Source organism: Dryas octopetala, chromosome 2, assembly GCF_963921425.1.
Source record: "Dryas octopetala chromosome 2, drDryOcto1.1, whole genome shotgun sequence".
Taxonomy (NCBI): domain Eukaryota; kingdom Viridiplantae; phylum Streptophyta; class Magnoliopsida; order Rosales; family Rosaceae; genus Dryas; species Dryas octopetala.
In genome coordinates this window covers 8,841,019-8,860,634 of record NC_141367.1, presented here as the reverse complement: position 1 = coordinate 8,860,634, position 19,616 = coordinate 8,841,019, and the positions used below count along the sequence as shown (strand labels likewise).

Below are 19,616 nucleotides of genomic sequence, written 5' to 3'. Positions count from 1 at the left end.
GGGCAAGGGAAGTGGTGCTTTGAGCAATCTGAGCAATCTTGTCCTCCAAACTAGACCTCTCGGCATTAGGGTGCACATACGGCTTGTTGGTGCTCCCACTAACTTGTTGTCTATTGTTGTTGCTCCACCTGAAATTCGGGTTGTTCTTCCATCCAGGGTTGTAAGTGTTGGAATATGGGTCATACGGCACCCTAGGATAGCTCCCAACTTGGTTCACTTGTTCCACGTCACCCCCTGGTCCTTGCGCACTCATCATCTTCTCTTGAGCCAAAGATAACTTCTGCACCATAGTCTTGATTTCCATAATCTGTCCCTCCATGGTGTTTGGCACATCAGCCACCTCATATAACCCTCTCTTTGGTCCTCCTCTTGCACGATTGGAATCCCATTGTTGAGAACTCAAAGAAAGCGACTCAAACAATTCTGTAGCCTCATCCTCCGTTTTTGACATAAATGCACCACCACATGCCGAATCCACCTTGGCTTGGTCTCTTTCCAACAATCCCTGATAAAAACAGCAAATCACATACCAAGGAGATAAGTTATGGTGTGGGCAGCTAGTAAGTAACTCATTGAATCTGTCCCAAGTCTCATGGAATGGTTCGTCCGCCTTTTGCACAAATCCAAGGATCTCCTTCCGAATCGAATTAGTCTTGGAAATGGAATAGAACTTGTTCAAAAACTTGCTCGAAAGATCATCCCATGTCGAAATGGAACCACTGGGCAGCGAATACAACCACCTCTTTGCCTTGTCCTTAAGCGCAAAAGGGAACATCCTCAAACGGTACTGATCAGCGTTCAGGCCCCTCAATTGTGCGGCTTCACAAACCCCGGAAAACTCCTTCAAAAAGTGGATCGGATCCTCCCCATTCAGCCCATGGTAGCTCGGCAACAAGTGTATCTGACCACTCTTGATTTCGAAATCAGTGGCTATGGTGGCATACCGAATGCATGATGGTTGAGTGGGCAGCGAAGGTGCTGAAAAATGGCTCAGGGGCTGCGGCACTATCTCATTTGCTTCAGCCATGTCGACACTCTCAGTCTCTTCACTACTCGAATCTGATGCACTAGGTTGCGGGCTGACTTGTGATGCACCTAAAGCTTCGTTCTTGAGCCTCTCCAACCTAGCAACAAGCTCAGGGTTCATAAAACACACCTAATCAAGAGAAAACACAAAATCAGTAGAAAGAATGCAAATAAAGGCATGGCATTTATTAAAAACTAAAAATTAACAAAAACTGAAATCTAACTAATATAACCTAATTCTAATGACTAATTACACCAATTCATTGATATTAGACACCATTCCCCGGCAACGGCGCCAAAAACTTGTTGATGTGTTTTCTTAGAATAAAATAAACAATTATCTCATTCTAAGTTTACTCGCAAGTGCACGAATCGCATCAGTAGCAAAGCGTACAAGCACGAGGTCGATCCCACAGGGAATGGTTAATAAACAACAAATCAATGCAATTAATCACTCGAATAACTAAATGGGGGGTTTTGAAAGATGGAAACACACACACACATCACCACACGCACACACACTTTATTCTATCTTGCAATGTTAATTTTCAGTTTCAAATCAGATAAGCATGCAATAACCATCCAAGGCTAATGACAGTTAATTTGAACACAACATATTAAAGTTTGACAGCTAAAAAGGTTTGGCTAGTTACTTTCTCGCCATTGTTCTCCTAATGCATAAACTAAGAGCTTCTTGGGCCTTCCTTAGCTAGTTAACCTACATGTTCCCTAGTTCAAGCTAGGGCAGCTGTTACCCATGCAGGAGTCATTAAGTTTTATGAGAACGTCAAACATGCACAACATATAAGCTTTGACTATTTCCTTATAGAGGTCGCCCAACCCCACTACCAAGAATAATCCCTTATTCCCTTGTTACTTGTGGTTTAGTGTCTTTGACTATTTCACAGCTAAACCTAACAGATAAACTAGATGCAATTACCCTAAGGTGGCCAGTCAAAGGATGCAAACAACTAGTGACGGGGGTTTTAATAGATAGTGGAAATTTAATACGTGCAAACATCAAACTAACAGACCAAGAGACGGATAAACGATTTGTTAAAGCATACGAATCCATTAATCGACCTACAACTAACATGCAAGATAGAATAACTAACCTACATATTTAAATAAAACAAATAAAAGAAACAAAACAGCAACAAATAAATAAAGTCCCAATTCATGATTGTTAACGGAAATCAGAAACGCAAATTAAACAAACTTAGAAACATAAACTAAACAACTAATTTAAAGTGCATCAATTAAATAAAATCAGAAACATAAAGTACACAAGATTAAATGCATGCACTAATTAAAATCAGAACCACAACTAAACTAGATTGACAAATATAAACTAATTAGAATCTGAAACATGCATTAAATAAAACCAAAGCTATAAACTAATTAAATTCAGAAACTTAAATTAAATAAATTCAGAAACCATTATTCAACAATAAAAGAAGAAACTAGAACAAAAATCAGAAGAAGCAAGGGGAAGAGGCTGCGGCAAGACAAGGAAGGGAAGGCACCTTGCACAAGCAATTGGCTCACGGCTATGGTGAGCTAGGGCTTGCGACTTAGGGGTGTCCCTCCTTGCAGCCACGCCACTTCTCTTTCTCTCTTTACCTTCGGCTAGCTCTCCCTAGAACAAGACTAAATTCTGAAATTAAAAACCTAGAACAGAAAAATAAAACAAAGAGGGAGAGAGGTTTCGGCTGGAGTAGGAGGAAAAATAATGATTAAAAGGTGTCTCTAAAAGTCTGAATGAGGAGGTTTAAATAGGAGAAGCCTTCCTTGAGAGGCAAGGAAGAGGAAACATGCGGCTGCTAGGTTTCCCTTTCCTAGTTCCTTGCGGCATCAGCTAGGGTTAGCTGACCCTTGGGCTTGCGGCATGGGCTGGTCCCTTTGGGCTTGAGTGGCTCACGCCTAGCCTAGCTAGGGTCCCTCCTTGGCGCATGGGCTGGTAGTCTTGGGCTTCCATGTTGGGCTTCAGCTGCTTGCACAAGATGGGCTAGGGTTTCACTCCATGGGCTTCCATCTTGGGCTTGTCACCTTGGGCTTGCGCATGGCCCCTTGTCTTGCTAGGGTTTGCATGGCATGCATGCGCATGCATGGCTGCCATCTACCTCCTTGCGTGTGGCTTTTGGGCTGCTAGGGTTTGGGCCCATGCATGTGCATGCATGGCCCACTTGGTTTGGCATCCCTAGGGCCCATGGGCCCTCCACTTTTGACTTCCCATTTTGCCCCTCATTTCCATTTGAATTCAAATTCATTTCTTCCCTCCATTCATTTCCATGGATTTCCACCACCTTCTGGAAGCTTCTGGAACCTTGAAAAACATTTCCTGGTGCAACTAGGATTTCTTGGAAATGAGAGATTCCTTATCCGTTTCGACTTCTCGTAATGACCATATTGCCCCTGGGGTCTCCTAGTGTCACTAGGACTCCTTTCCCTAGTTGGGTTAGGTTTCCTAGTTCAACCAGGATTTCCTGTTCGAATCAGGATTTCACATTTCTGGCTCCGCAATGATGGTTCTGGACTTGATGTTTCCTAGTGTGACTAGGAATCCTCATTTGACTAGGATTTCTGCACTTTTCCTGGTTTGACCAGAATTTCACTCGTTTTCCTGGTTTGACCAGGAATTGTCTCAAAATGGCTCCATTTGCTTCTTTTTCTCATTTCTGCTTCATTTGACCTGAAAACACAAAAACAAGACAAGAAACACAAAATAGCGAGTTCTAACACTCTAGGTTAAGGAATTAGTATCATAAAGTGATGCAAAATGCACACTCATCACACCCCCAAACTTAGATTTTGCTAGTCCTCGAGCAAATAAAGGAAAGAAAAGACTCAAGACTGACTCTAACATCCCAACAACTGAATTCATGCGCACAACCATTAATCACATAAGAAAGCAAAGCATATAAATGGTATTCTTCAAATTCTAATAACATTTCAAATAACATACCTCGCTCCTCTATTGTCATATAGGCCATCCTTGACACAAATCCAAGTATTAGACAAACAAGACTAAATCAATACATACACAATAGATTCAACTCCAATCCTCACTATGGCATACTCTCAATGATAACACTCAAGAATTGGGTTGATATGTGCACTCAAAAGTATATGTGAGAGGAATTATGTAACAAAAACAATTAGCTCACATATGTACATGAAATAAAGGCACATTTTAGAAAGAATACTGATCTCATGAAAGGAATACAAATGCTTGAAATAGAATCAATAGCCATAGGCTCCCTTCTTAAATAGACTCCACATAAGTATAATACACACTCTTGAGATCAGCTAGGACTTTAATAGGGTTATAATGAAGGCTTAGGCTAGGATAGGGTATTGAAATGAAAAGGAAACACAAAGGGCTAATTTCATGGAATTGCAAGCATCAATAGAACATTCTGAGGTACACTTTGCTTCTTTGCACTTCATAGCTTACTTTGAACTCTTTTTGCTCTTTTTTTTTTTTTTTTTTTTTTTTTTTTTTTTTTGAAACCGTCCCATTTCTTTTCTTTTTCTTTTCTTTGGGTACGGCATACATACTTTTCTAACACATTTTTGTACAAGCTATGCATTTTCACTTCTTTTTCACCTCAATCAACATATAAACAACTTGCAACACCATAAAAAGGATAAAACAGGTAAAAGGGGGTGTACACCCCCAAACTTAGGGTTTGGTATGGGGTAACCAAGAAAACGGCTTAAAAGGCTCAAAATGGGTAACTAAGGATAAAACATGTATTGGGTAGGCTTTCAGGCTATGGGGTACACAAACAGGGCCTAAATTCATTTCTCAAGAGTTATGCATATACCACATGCTTTGTGTACACAAGAAGAGAGTTCTAGCTCATTGATTCAAGATTATGCATATTCCAAGCAAATGACCAAATGAAAGACAATGAGATCGAAACAACGACTTATATGACAATGATAGAATCAGAGTGGCGCGCAACACTCAAGAATTGAAGAACAGGGCTCAAAAGCTCACTTAGGTCATGCAAGTCTACTCTATTATGCATATAATCATTAGTAATGCTAATCACAACCTAAATTCATATCAACAAGGCCAAATGACATAGAATTGCAAGATATGCTATGGAACACTATTAGAATGAAAAGAACATCAAATATACACACAATACTAAAACATGCTCATAACAATCGTGCACACTCAAATCAATTAGTTGGGGACTCAAAACGACCTGAAACAACCAAAACGACTCAAAAACTTTTTGTTTTTAAAACAATGTCGCACACTTCAAAAGAATCACATCCATCACTAAGGTGAATGAGATCTAATGAAAACGTGCATTTTGATGTGGGTTTTGACACCCTAAGTTTAAAAACAAAAGAAAAAGTTTTTTCCTAACCTAAAAACACCTAAAAACACTAAAAACGAAAATTTTTTCTTTTTTTTTTCTAAAAACACTCAAAAACACTTAAAACACCCTAAACACTTGTTCTAACCTAAAAACACCTAACAAATGACAATTGCCCTTCCCCCCACACTTAAATGATACATTGCCCTCAATGTATATGAAATAAATGCAAGAATGATCAAATTAAGCGAAACGGGAAATTGCAAACATCCAAAACCAAATAAACACAACAAAATGAAAAATTGTCTTATGAAGCGAAATAAAGAAACTGTTTACTTGCATATGCAAGCGTGGACACTCCAAAGGTAGGCGCGGCCTCCTTGGTCCTCAACGACTTCTCCTCCATTATTCGAAACAAAAACTTGGGTTGCCTCCCAATAAGCGCTTGTTTTTCTGTCTTCAGCCTGACATTGCCATCTCCTTTACTTGCGTCCTTCCCTCTTCCTCTTGCCATTGCTACTCTCGGCATTCCCTAGGATCGAACTGAGGAAGCTCTCCATCTCGGACTTCTCCTCTCCATAAAAAGTGATCTCCTCGTTTTCTGGCATCTCGGAAGTGAGCAAATACACCTCTTGCTTGGTGTAGTGCCGAATTGTCATGGCGCTCTCCAATGCTTTGTACTCCATGTTAGAGGTGCACAAAAATGGTCTCCCAAGAATAATAGAGACGTCGCCCGGAATTGTCGGCACATCTAGCACTATGAAATCAGAGGGGATTAGTAATTTACGACATTTAACCAAAACATCCACAAGCATACCACAAGCTTGTTGGGCTGAAGCGTTGGCGAAGCGAATGTCCGCATCAAATGGTTGCAAATCAGCCTCCTTAAATCCAAGCCTCTCGAACACAACCAGCGGCATGACATTGATAGCTGCACCACTGTCAATTAAGGCATTGGTGATCTTATGCTCCCCTATGCTGCATGATATGACCAACGAGCCCGGATCCTTCTTCTTGCTTGGAAAAGATGCAAAGAGATAACCACGAATCTCCCTAGGAACATTGTGACTATGCCCTTGCTTCTCAACCTTCTTCTCAATAGACTTCAATTCCCTCATGGTTGCTGGAAATTTGGTGATGTCAATGTCCGGAATGAGGGGAATCACACGTGTATCCTTATGTTCTTCAGTCATATCTGGGTCCTCCTCTTCCTCACTATCACTGATCTCAATCACTTCCTTCACCACCTTAGTCTTGACCATTCTAACTCTTTTTCTTGGAGTAGTCCTCAAAATAGCATTTACATGCTCTTCATTCTTTGGGTTGACGATGGGCTGACTTGGCAACTTCCCCTTCTCTCTCTGACCCAAAGTCGTGGCAATCTGACCCATTTGACTCTCCAAGTGTGCAATAGCCTTCGAATTGGCTTGCATCTGCTGCTCGGTACGGTTCATGAAGGCGTTGGTGCTTTGGGCAAGGGAAGTGGTGCTTTGAGCAATCTGAGCAATCTTGTCCTCCAAACTAGACCTCTCGGCATTAGGGTGCACATACGGCTTGTTGGTGCTCCCACTAACTTGTTGTCTATTGTTGTTGCTCCACCTGAAATTCGGGTTGTTCTTCCATCCAGGGTTGTAAGTGTTGGAATATGGGTCATACGGCACCCTAGGATAGCTCCCAACTTGGTTCACTTGTTCCACGTCACCCCCTGGTCCTTGCGCACTCATCATCTTCTCTTGAGCCAAAGATAACTTCTGCACCATAGTCTTGATTTCCATAATCTGTCCCTCCATGGTGTTTGGCACATCAGCCACCTCATATAACCCTCTCTTTGGTCCTCCTCTTGCACGATTGGAATCCCATTGTTGAGAACTCAAAGAAAGCGACTCAAACAATTCTGTAGCCTCATCCTCCGTTTTTGACATAAATGCACCACCACATGCCGAATCCACCTTGGCTTGGTCTCTTTCCAACAATCCCTGATAAAAACAGCAAATCACATACCAAGGAGATAAGTTATGGTGTGGGCAGCTAGTAAGTAACTCATTGAATCTGTCCCAAGTCTCATGGAATGGTTTGTCCGCCTTTTGCACAAATCCAAGGATCTCCTTCCGAATCGAATTAGTCTTGGAAATGGAATAGAACTTGTTCAAAAACTTGCTCGAAAGATCATCCCATGTCGAAATGGAACCACTGGGCAGCGAATACAACCACCTCTTTGCCTTGTCCTTAAGCGCAAAAGGGAACATCCTCAAACGGTACTGATCAGCGTTCAGGCCCCTCAATTGTGCGGCTTCACAAACCCCGGAAAACTCCTTCAAAAAGTGGATCGGATCCTCCCCATTCAGCCCATGGTAGCTCGGCAACAAGTGTATCTGACCACTCTTGATTTCGAAATCAGTGGCTATGGTGGCATACCGAATGCATGATGGTTGAGTGGGCAGCGAAGGTGCTGAAAAATGGCTCAGGGGCTGCGGCACTATCTCATTTGCTTCAGCCATGTCGACACTCTCAGTCTCTTCACTACTCGAATCTGATGCACTAGGTTGCGGGCTGACTTGTGATGCACCTAAAGCTTCGTTCTTGAGCCTCTCCAACCTAGCAACAAGCTCAGGGTTCATAAAACACACCTAATCAAGAGAAAACACAAAATCAGTAGAAAGAATGCAAATAAAGGCATGGCATTTATTAAAAACTAAAAATTAACAAAAACTGAAATCTAACTAATATAACCTAATTCTAATGACTAATTACACCAATTCATTGATATTAGACACCATTCCCCGGCAACGGCGCCAAAAACTTGTTGATGTGTTTTCTTAGAATAAAATAAACAATTATCTCATTCTAAGTTTACTCGCAAGTGCACGAATCGCATCAGTAGCAAAGCGTACAAGCACGAGGTCGATCCCACAGGGAATGGTTAATAAACAACAAATCAATGCAATTAATCACTCGAATAACTAAATGGGGGGTTTTGAAAGATGGAAACACACACACACATCACCACACGCACACACACTTTATTCTATCTTGCAATGTTAATTTTCAGTTTCAAATCAGATAAGCATGCAATAACCATCCAAGGCTAATGACAGTTAATTTGAACACAACATATTAAAGTTTGACAGCTAAAAAGGTTTGGCTAGTTACTTTCTCGCCATTGTTCTCCTAATGCATAAACTAAGAGCTTCTTGGGCCTTCCTTAGCTAGTTAACCTACATGTTCCCTAGTTCAAGCTAGGGCAGCTGTTACCCATGCAGGAGTCATTAAGTTTTATGAGAACGTCAAACATGCACAACATATAAGCTTTGACTATTTCCTTATAGAGGTCGCCCAACCCCACTACCAAGAATAATCCCTTATTCCCTTGTTACTTGTGGTTTAGTGTCTTTGACTATTTCACAGCTAAACCTAACAGATAAACTAGATGCAATTACCCTAAGGTGGCCAGTCAAAGGATGCAAACAACTAGTGACGGGGGTTTTAATAGATAGTGGAAATTTAATACGTGCAAACATCAAACTAACAGACCAAGAGACGGATAAACGATTTGTTAAAGCATACGAATCCATTAATCGACCTACAACTAACATGCAAGATAGAATAACTAACCTACATATTTAAATAAAACAAATAAAAGAAACAAAACAGCAACAAATAAATAAAGTCCCAATTCATGATTGTTAACGGAAATCAGAAACGCAAATTAAACAAACTTAGAAACATAAACTAAACAACTAATTTAAAGTGCATCAATTAAATAAAATCAGAAACATAAAGTACACAAGATTAAATGCATGCACTAATTAAAATCAGAACCACAACTAAACTAGATTGACAAATATAAACTAATTAGAATCTGAAACATGCATTAAATAAAACCAAAGCTATAAACTAATTAAATTCAGAAACTTAAATTAAATAAATTCAGAAACCATTATTCAACAATAAAAGAAGAAACTAGAACAAAAATCAGAAGAAGCAAGGGGAAGAGGCTGCGGCAAGACAAGGAAGGGAAGGCACCTTACACAAGCAATTGGCTCACGGCTATGGTGAGCTAGGGCTTGCGACTTAGGGGTGTCCCTCCTTGCAGCCACGCCACTTCTCTTTCTCTCTTTACCTTCGGCTAGCTCTCCCTAGAACAAGACTAAATTCTGAAATTAAAAACCTAGAACAGAAAAATAAAACAAAGAGGGAGAGAGGTTTCGGCTGGAGTAGGAGGAAAAATAATGATTAAAAGGTGTCTCTAAAAGTCTGAATGAGGAGGTTTAAATAGGAGAAGCCTTCCTTGAGAGGCAAGGAAGAGGAAACATGCGGCTGCTAGGTTTCCCTTTCCTAGTTCCTTGCGGCATCAGCTAGGGTTAGCTGACCCTTGGGCTTGCGGCATGGGCTGGTCCCTTTGGGCTTGAGTGGCTCACGCCTAGCCTAGCTAGGGTCCCTCCTTGGCGCATGGGCTGGTAGTCTTGGGCTTCCATGTTGGGCTTCAGCTGCTTGCACAAGATGGGCTAGGGTTTCACTCCATGGGCTTCCATCTTGGGCTTGTCACCTTGGGCTTGCGCATGGCCCCTTGTCTTGCTAGGGTTTGCATGGCATGCATGCGCATGCATGGCTGCCATCTACCTCCTTGCGTGTGGCTTTTGGGCTGCTAGGGTTTGGGCCCATGCATGTGCATGCATGGCCCACTTGGTTTGGCATCCCTAGGGCCCATGGGCCCTCCACTTTTGACTTCCCATTTTGCCCCTCATTTCCATTTGAATTCAAATTCATTTCTTCCCTCCATTCATTTCCATGGATTTCCACCACCTTCTGGAAGCTTCTGGAACCTTGAAAAACATTTCCTGGTGCAACTAGGATTTCTTGGAAATGAGAGATTCCTTATCCGTTTCGACTTCTCGTAATGACCATATTGCCCCTGGGGTCTCCTAGTGTCACTAGGACTCCTTTCCCTAGTTGGGTTAGGTTTCCTAGTTCAACCAGGATTTCCTGTTCGAATCAGAATTTTACATTTCTGGCTCCGCAATGATGGTTCTGGACTTGATGTTTCCTAGTGTGACTAGGAATCCTCATTTGACTAGGATTTCTGCACTTTTCCTGGTTTGACCAGAATTTCACTCGTTTTCCTGGTTTGACCAGGAATTGTCTCAAAATGGCTCCATTTGCTTCTTTTTCTCATTTCTGCTTCATTTGACCTGAAAACACAAAAACAAGACAAGAAACACAAAATAGCGAGTTCTAACACTCTAGGTTAAGGAATTAGTATCATAAAGTGATGCAAAATGCACACTCATCATGTACTATAATTCAATTTTTTCTTGGTTCAGCTCAAAATCAGGTTCAAGGAAAGGCTTCACACGATGACCATTGACCTTAAATATGCTCCCATTCTTCAAATTCTTGAGCTCAATTGTGCCATAGGGGTTTACTCTAATCACCTCATAAGGTCCTGTCCATCTCGATCGCAACTTGCCTGGGAAGAGACGTAATCTTGTGTCATATAATAACACCTTCCCTCCAACAAAGAATTCTTGCGGACGTAGCTTCTTATCATGGTACCTCTTGGTCTTTTCCTTGTACAACTTAGCATTCTCATATGCAAAATGTCGTATTTCCTCCAGCTCACTAAGTTGCAACTTCCTTTTCTCACCAGCGTCATGAATATCAAAATTGAACTTCTTAATCGCCCAATATGCCTTATGCTCAAGCTCAACTGGTAAATGACAAGTTTTCCCATAGATTAATCGAAACGGAGACATTCCAATGGGTGTCTTGTAAGCGGTGCGATAAGCCCATACTGCATCATTAAGCTTGGTAGACCAATCCTTCCTATTGGCGAGCACTGTTCTCTCCAAAATGAACTTAATCTCACGATTTGAAATTTCCACTTACCCACTCGTCTGCGGATGATAGGGAGTAGCTACTTTATGCCTTATTCCATATTTCTTCATCACGGCCTCAAACAGCTTATTGCAAAAATGCGATCCCCCATCACTAATGATCGTTCTCGGGGTACCAAATCGTGAAAAGATATTGGTCTTAAGGAAATTCAAGACCACTCGAGCATCATTAGTCCTACAAGCGACAGCTTCCACCCACTTAGATACATAATCAACTCCTACCAGAATATACTCGTATCCAAAAGAAGATGGAAATGGCCCCATGAAATATATACCCCAAACATCAAAGATCTCAACTTCCAACATAACGTTCAGCGGCATCTGATCACGAGCAGAAATATTTCCCATCTTCTGACATCTATCGCATGTGAGGTATAACTGATGACAGTCATGAAAAATAGTGGGCCAAAAGAAACCTGCTTGAAGAATCTTGTAAGCAGTCTTAGTTCCTCCTCCATGGCCTCTATACTCTTTAGAATGGCACATCTCAATGACATTCCTCTGCTCCATTTCCGGTACACATCGTCTTATCAACTGATCGGATCCATATTTGAACAAATAAGGATCATCCCACATATATTGTCTGACATCATGCAAGAACTTCTTCCTTTGGTAATGTGTCAGATCATTGGGTAACACTCCACTTGCTAAATAATTCGCTATGTTAGCATACCATGGAATAGTTAAGATGGCAAAAAGCTGCTCGTCCGGGAATGACTCCCGTAACGGTAGTGTGTCCTCTTCAGATTGTTCCTCATTAACAAGTCTGCTCAAATGGTCTGCTACCACATTTTCACAACCTTTCTTGTCTTTGATCTCAATATCAAATTCCTGTAGCAACAGAGTCCATCTAATCAACCTCGGCTTTGCATCTTTCTTATTCAGCAAATACTTGAGAGCGGCATGATCTGTGTAGATGGTGATCTTAGACCCAATCAAATAACTTCTAAATTTCTCCAAGGCAAAGATCACAGCAAGGAACTCCTTCTCGATAGTAGAATAATTCAATTGCGCATCATTCAGAGTCCTACTTGCATAATAAATGACATGTGGCAACTTCTCGATTCTCTGACCCAAAACAGCTCCAACAGCAAAATCACTTGCATCACACATGAGCTCAAACGGCAAGTTCCAATCAGGTGGCATAATGATCGGAGCTGAGGTGAGTAGCTTCTTCAACTTGTTAAATGCAACCAAGCAATCCTCATTAAACTCGAAATTCACCTCTTTTTGCAATAAGGTGCAGAAAGGCCTAGAAATCTTAGAAAAGTCCTTAATGAACCTCCTATAGAACCCAGCATGGCCCAGAAAACTCCTTACTTCTTTAACGCTCGATGGAGGGGGCAATCTTTGTATCACATCGATCTTGGCCTTATCAACTTGTATGCCCTCCTTTGAAATCACATGACCCAATACTATCCCTTGTTAGACCATAAAATGACATTTTTCTCAATTAAGCACTAGATTGGCTTCTTGACATCTTTTCAGAACTAGAGACAGATTATCCAGACATGTATCAAAAGACGAACCAAAACAGAAAAATCATCCATAAATACCTCAATGATTCGTTCCACCATGTCGAAGAAAATAGACATCATGCATCTCTGGAATGTTGCGGGCGCATTGCACAATCCGAATGGCATCTTCCTATAAGTAAATGTACCAAATGGACATGTGAACGTGGTCTTCTCTTGATCCTCGGGCGCAATGACAATCTGATTGTACCCACTATAGCCATCCAAAAACCAATAGTGACTATGGCCAGCCAACCTTTCCAACATTTGGTCAATGAATGGCAAAGGAAAATGATCTTTTCTTGTCACGGTATTCAGCTTCTGATAGTCAATACAAACGCGCCAACTGGTTTGTGTCCTTTGGGGAACCAACTCATTATGCTCATTCTTCACCACAGTAATACCACTTTTCTTTGGCACCACTTGAACAGGACTAACCCACTTCGAATCACTAATAGGATAAATAATACAAACATCCAACAATTTGATTACCTCATTACGCACAACTTCCTTCAGAGTTGTATTCAGTCTTCTTTGAGCATCACGAGTAGGCTTAGATTCTTCCTCAAGTAAAATTATATGCATACACACTGTGGGTGAGATCCCCTTGATATCGGCTATGGTCCATCCTAATGCTAACCGATTTTCCTTCAGAATCCCCAAGAGTCTTTCTTCCTCACTTGTACTAAGATTAGCTGCAATAATTACAGGCAAGGTCTCATTTTCTCCCAAAAATGCATATTTTAAGTGCTCAGGTAACGGTTTCAGCTCCAACTTAGGTGCTTGCTCACTAGAAGGAAGCGTCTTATGATTAGTGGATACTAACATTTCAAACTGGTTGAACCACTTATTTTTGAGAGGTCGAGTGCCTTCCAAAAGTGTAGGAGCTTTTTCCACTTTTTCCTCTAATTTACTGGACTCTAGTGTTCCCAAAGCAACCTCCAATGTATCCTCTGCAAGGCTAGTTTCACACACTTCCTCAACCAATGGGTCCAAACTATCAATCCTCAAGCAATCATCCTCTTCCTTTGGATACTTCATCGCACCAAAAACATCAAACTCAACTATTTCACCAAGTACAGACATTGTCAACTTCCCATTACTCACATCAATCTTGGTGTTCGCCGTGGCCATGAACGGTCTTCCCAATATGATCGGTAGCTCATTTCCTCTAATTGGGGTATCCTCCATTTCAAGAATGATAAAATCCACAGGCATGATCAAATCTGCAACCCGAACCAGCACATCTTCAACCACACCTTTCGGAACCTTTACTGAACGATCTGCCAATTGAAGAGTAACACTAGTAGGCTTAAGCTCTCCTATACCCAACTGTACAAAAACTGAATACGGCATCAAATTGATACTTGCTCCCAAATTTATGATTCCCAACCAAACATGGAATCGTGAAATTGCCAGGGTCTTTCAACTTAGGCAGCAGCTTTCTTTACAAAACAGCACTCACTTCTTCATTTAAACACACCTGCTCATGGTCTTTGAATCTCCTCTTGTGTGTGCACAATTCCTTTAAGAACTTGGCATACTTAGGAATCTGCTGAATAGCATTAAGCAAAGGAATGTTGATTTCCACTTTCTTAAACATCTCCAAAATTTCCTTGGCTTGCTCATCCTTATTCTGCTTCCTTTGACGTTGAGGGAAAGGCAATGGAGCTCTTGGGATAGAGGAAGTAGTCACGGCCTTCTTGTTAGCTTGCTTAGCATTGAGCTTCTCTTGTTTCTTCCTTTCCTCTTCTTCCTCATCCTTAACCTTAACTTTATCCCTCTTGTACTTTTCCACTTGTTCAGGCTCTGAAATCTCAATTTCATCTTCAATAACTTTCCCACTTCTCAAAGTAGTGATTGCTTCGGCCTTATCTTGAATTGGTGCACCCTTTACCACTTTGTCCAAGGTTAGAGTCACTTGTTTCAATTGGGCTTCCAAATTCGAAAAAGCCTTAGTTGTAACATTCAACTGCTCTTCAGTCTTATTCATGAATGACTTGGTATCATTAGACATCGAAGTTGTACTCTGAGCTAATGCGGCAATTATGTCCTCCAAATAAGTACTTCGTTGCTCAACAGGGGACTGTACACTCGGTCTAACTTGAACTTTTTCAACCTCAAAACATGGCTCTCCTTGTGATGACCTAGCTTCTTGGTTTGCCATCAGAACCTGCATCATCTGCTTAAGCTCAGACATCTCAGCTTCCATAGCTGATTTCTTTTCCACTCTTTTCCGCCTATTCCATTGTTGCGAATTCAACGCTAATGTATCAAAGAGTATCCATGCTTCCCAAAAAGTCTTCTTTTTCAGTGCTCCTCCACATGTCATATCCACCATATTACGATCTTGATCCAATAAACCCTCATAAAAATACTCAATCTGCATCCATGGGGCAAAATTATGGTGTGGACACGAAGTCAGAAGCTCTTAGTACCTTTCCCAACTCTCATGAAACACTTCATCCTCTGATTGTGTAAACCCCAAGATTTGCTTCCTCACAATGGTAGTCTTACTAACTGGATAGAACCTCAACAGAAACTTGGATGTCAGTTCTTCCCATGTTTTAATAGAAGCAACCTGCAAGGAAAACAACCAATGTTTAGCTTTTTATCTTTAAGAGAGAATGGAAATAACCTTAACTTCCTTTGATCATCACTCAACCCCCTCAGCTTGCCAATCTCGTATATTGCATGAAATTTCTTAATATGCACGTAGGGATCTTCTCCTTCTAAACCATGAAATGATGGAAGAAGTTTGATTGTCCCACTTGAAAGTTCAAAATCAGCTTCCACTTGAGAGTAAGCAATGCACGTTGGTTGAGCTAGAAGCGTTGGAGATGAATAATCACTCAAAGGTATTCTCATTTGAGGGGCATTCGGCTGCAAGGTCTCCTTGACTTCCTCCTCTGATTTCTCTTCTTCGTATGCTTCTTCAGATTCACTCCCTCTCGGCGACACAACAATTGACCTCATCCTTAATGGTGTCCAATTGAGTCTCGGCCTGCCCTTGTACGCACTCAACACCTTTTGGCCTTTGTTGAATGTTTTCTTAGAACAAAATAAACATCTATTTCATTCCAAGTATACTCGCAAGTGCACGAATCGCATCAGTAGCAAAGCGTACAAGCACGAGGTCGATCCCACAGGGAATGGTTAATAAACAACAAATCAATTCAAATAATCACTAGAATAACTAGATGGGGGGGGGGGTTTGAAGAGATGAAAACGCACGCACACTTCACCACACGCACACACCCTTTATTTTATCTTGCAATGTTAAGTTTTCAGTTTCAAATCAGATAAGCATGCAATAACCATCCAAGGCTAATGACAGTTAATTTGAACACAACATATTAAAGTTTGACTGCTAAAAAAGTTTGGCTAGTTACTTTCTCGCAATTGTTCTCCTAATGCATAAATTAAGAGCTTCTTGGGCCTTCCTTAGCCAGTTAACCTACATGTTCCCTAGTTCAAGCTAAGGTAGCTGTTACCCTTGTAGGAGTCATTAAGTTTTATGAGAACGTCAAACGTGCACAACATATAAGCTTTGACTATTTCCTTATAGAGGTCGCCCAACCCCACTACCAAGAATAATCCTTTATTCCCTTGTTACTTCTGGTTTAGTGTCTTTGACTATTTCACAGCTAAACCTAACAATTAAACTAGATGCAATTACCCTAAGGTGGCCAGTCAAAGGATGCAAACAACTAGTGACGGGTTCAGATAGATAGTGGAAATTTAATACATGCAAACATCAAACTAACAAACCAAGAGACGGATAAACGATTTGTTAGAACATACAAATCCATTAATCAACCTACAACTAACATGCAAGATAGAATAAATAACTACATAATTAAATTAAACAAATGAAAACAACTACATGAAACAATAAATAAAGTCCCAATTCATGCTTAACAATGAAATTAGAAACGCAAACTAACTAAATTAAAACGCATAAACTAACTAAAATCAGAACCATGCATTAAATAAAATCAAAATTATAAACTAATTAAATTCAGAAGCATAATCCAACATGAAATTAGAATTCTAGAAGGAAAAAGAAAACAAAATCAAGGAATCAAACACAGGGGGCTGCGGCAAGGAGAGAGGAAGAAGGAGGCACCTCGCAAGCAGGAGGAACTCACGGCAAGGTGAGCTAGGGCTTGCGGCAAGGGCTGGTTCCTTCTCTCTCTCACTTGTCACGCCACCCTCTCTCTCTAACTCACACAATTCGGCTCCCTCTCTCACTCTAACGTTCTGAAATATAAAAACCTAAAAACTGAAAATAAAACTAGGAGGCAAGAAAATTCGGCCCCTAGGGTTCTAAATTGATGGGATATATATAGAGGTCAAATCCTTGAGAGGCAAGGATAGGACTTGCGGCACAACTAGGGTTTCCTCTCCTTGTGGCTTGCGGCAACAGCTAGGGTTTCTAGCTTGTGGGCTTGAGGCAAAGGCATGGACTTTTGGGCTTAAGTGATGCATGCAAGTCAGCTAGGGCTTCCCTCCTTGTGCATGGGCTACTGGTCTTGGGCTTTGATAGTGCATTGGGCTCACATGTGTTGGGCTGAAGTGGCTTGTACAAGATGGACTAGGGTTTCACTTCATGGGCTTCCACCTTGGGCTTGCACCTTGGGCTTGTGCATAGGGCTTCTTGGGCTGCTAGGGTTTGCATGGTATGCATGGCCCATCTTGAGTTCGGCATCCCTTAGGCCCATGGCCCATTTGACTTGTTGACTTCCATCTTTGACCCTTGACCATTGACTTTTGACTTCCCATTTTGTCCCTCATTTCCAATTGAATTCAAATTCATTTCTTCCCTTTATTCATTTCCATGGATGTCCACCACCTTCTAGAAGCTTCTGGAACCTTGACTTTGTAGAGTTGACTTTGACCAACATTTCCTACTGCAACTAGGTGTTCGTTTTAAATTTAATACTCGCAGTGCACGAATCTATATATAATATAGATAGCAAGCAAGGTCGATCCCACGAGGACTATTGTTGATCTTTAAATGATAATCCGAGTGCTAAAGAGAAACAAGAAAACAAGACACGAGTGGCTGCCCAAGTTGTCACGCCTAGGGCAGCTGCTCACTTGAAATGAAATGCACTCACACACACGAATGGGAGGGAGTTTGTATGACTTGAAAACAGCAAATTAAACCTAAACAAAAACTAAGATGCGCGACTAGCAGAGAGTATGAAACAGCAAGTTATCTTGTGAAAATAGATTGATAGATGATACTAGGACTCTAGGACTTTACCACTAGACCTCATATCCAATGTCATGGTGCAATTTCTGAAACCTTTAATTCCTATCGATGAATGCATTCGCATATTCACCAATGGCATAGCATGAAATGCATGATTCCCCAAATGTACAAACTAGTGCATGGCGTCTACCCTAGTTTGGTACCCTAAATGCAACCTAGGCATGGCATCTACCTAAGAACGCAGCAAGGTCCATTAACACACAAATGGGATTATGAATGCAAATAAAACCCTAAGGCATGGCGTCTACCTTAGGTGCATTAGTATTGATTTCACACAATTAGAATTCAGCCAATTACTAAATCCTAAGTTGTTTATCACTTGTATTAGGGGCTGATTGGTTGTCCTCACCCTAAACTGATTAAATTCTAGATGCAATAACCCTAGGTGATCAATCAAGGATTACAAACACATAGAGAACAATGATAAAAGTGAAATCAAAATCATCATATCCATGGAATTAAATAAACATCAACTACATCACCAATCCATTGAATATTCGGCCTAGGGCTGAATCCTAGGCCCTAGAAAACGTGATTAGTTCATGCTAGAAAACAAGAACAGCCACGAAATCATGTTTTTCATCTAACAATTACAAGACAAGAAAAGAAGAAGAGAAAACACCCCAAAGGAGAGCTCACGCCTCCAGCAGCCTCTCTCTCTATTTTCTGATTTTTTTCCAAGTGTGTGTACCTCCAAAATGAGAGAAAGAGATGCATTTATAAGGGTGTGCGGCAGCTAGGGTTTCCAAGGCTAGGAAAATGCGGCTGCTAGGGTTTGGGCTTAAGTTGTGCGCGCAAGGCCCTAGAGCTTCCCTCTCTTGCGCAAGGTGTAGCTGGTCCTTATGGGCTTCCATGTAGCTGATCTCCTCCCCTTAATGAGCCTCCAATAAATCAGGAATTAGAATGAAATAACTAGGGTAATATCAAATCTGATTTTTTAGAGCCCAATTAGGAAAGGAGAGCCTTGCAAGGTGCGACCAGCCCTTCTCTCTTAGCACACACGCCACTTCCTATGTGGTTTGGGCTGGGCTTCCATTTCTTCATGCTCTTGGACCCTCTCTTGATCTTGGGCTTCCCTTTAAACAGCAAATATTCATTTAAGCTCAAAATGGGCTGATTTGCATCCATTTAATTCCTATGGGCTTTCCACCTACAAAAGAGAAAAACACAAATAAATAACATAAAATATAGGGACTAAGTACTAAATACATGAAGATAGAGGGCCTAAAATGCAAACATTTAAGGACCCAACAAATTCCCCCAAACTTAACATTTGCTAGTCCCTAGCAAAACAAAACAAAACTACACTAAGACTCCAAAAACAACCTAACCGTCCACCAAAAATCTCAGGTATGCTTGATCATTCATAACTCAATCAAATAGATTACACACTAGTTCCAGAGATTACCAGATGCCAACACTAACTCACAATCAACAAGATTAAAGCATCATGTGCGTAAGACAATATCAACATAGTTTTCAATCTGAACTTTCAAGCAACTTGAGTAATCACAAGCAACTAGTGTCACTTCAATTCTCACAAAGATAGTCACTCACAAAATAA

At 41.0% G+C, this 19,616-nt stretch overlaps 1 protein-coding gene and 1 non-coding gene across 2 annotated transcripts; one reads left to right on the top strand and one right to left on the bottom strand.

The window, feature by feature from the left end:
* Positions 1–539: 539 nt before the first annotated feature.
* On the top strand, positions 540–646 carry LOC147292892 (small nucleolar RNA R71). Its single transcript, XR_015120952.1, has one exon. It is a non-coding gene; the product is annotated as a small nucleolar RNA R71 (small nucleolar RNA).
* Positions 647–11,245: 10,599 nt separating this feature from the next.
* Positions 11,246–14,953, bottom strand: LOC147292891 (uncharacterized). Its single transcript, XM_086230963.1, has 6 exons — positions 14,570–14,953; positions 13,412–13,806; positions 13,210–13,300; positions 12,289–12,481; positions 11,719–12,087; positions 11,246–11,472 (listed from the first exon to the last, which is right to left on the bottom strand). Exons 1-6 carry the CDS (start codon positions 14,951–14,953, stop codon positions 11,246–11,248), a joined length of 1,659 nt encoding a protein of 552 aa, XP_086087089.1.
* Between the last annotated feature and the right edge of the window lie 4,663 nt (positions 14,954–19,616).

Coding starts and splice junctions, on each gene's coding strand:
- LOC147292891 (XM_086230963.1), bottom strand. CDS start 14,953: ATGATGCAGGTTCTGATGGCAAACCAAGAAGCTAGGTCATCACAAGGA. Junction 13,807..14,569: donor AGATTTCAGAGCCTGAACAA/GTGGAAAAGTAC, acceptor GGTGCGATGAAG/TATCCAAAGGAAGAGGATGA. Junction 12,088..12,288: donor ACATGTCATTTATTATGCAA/GTAGGACTCTGA, acceptor TGTTGCTACAGG/AATTTGATATTGAGATCAAA.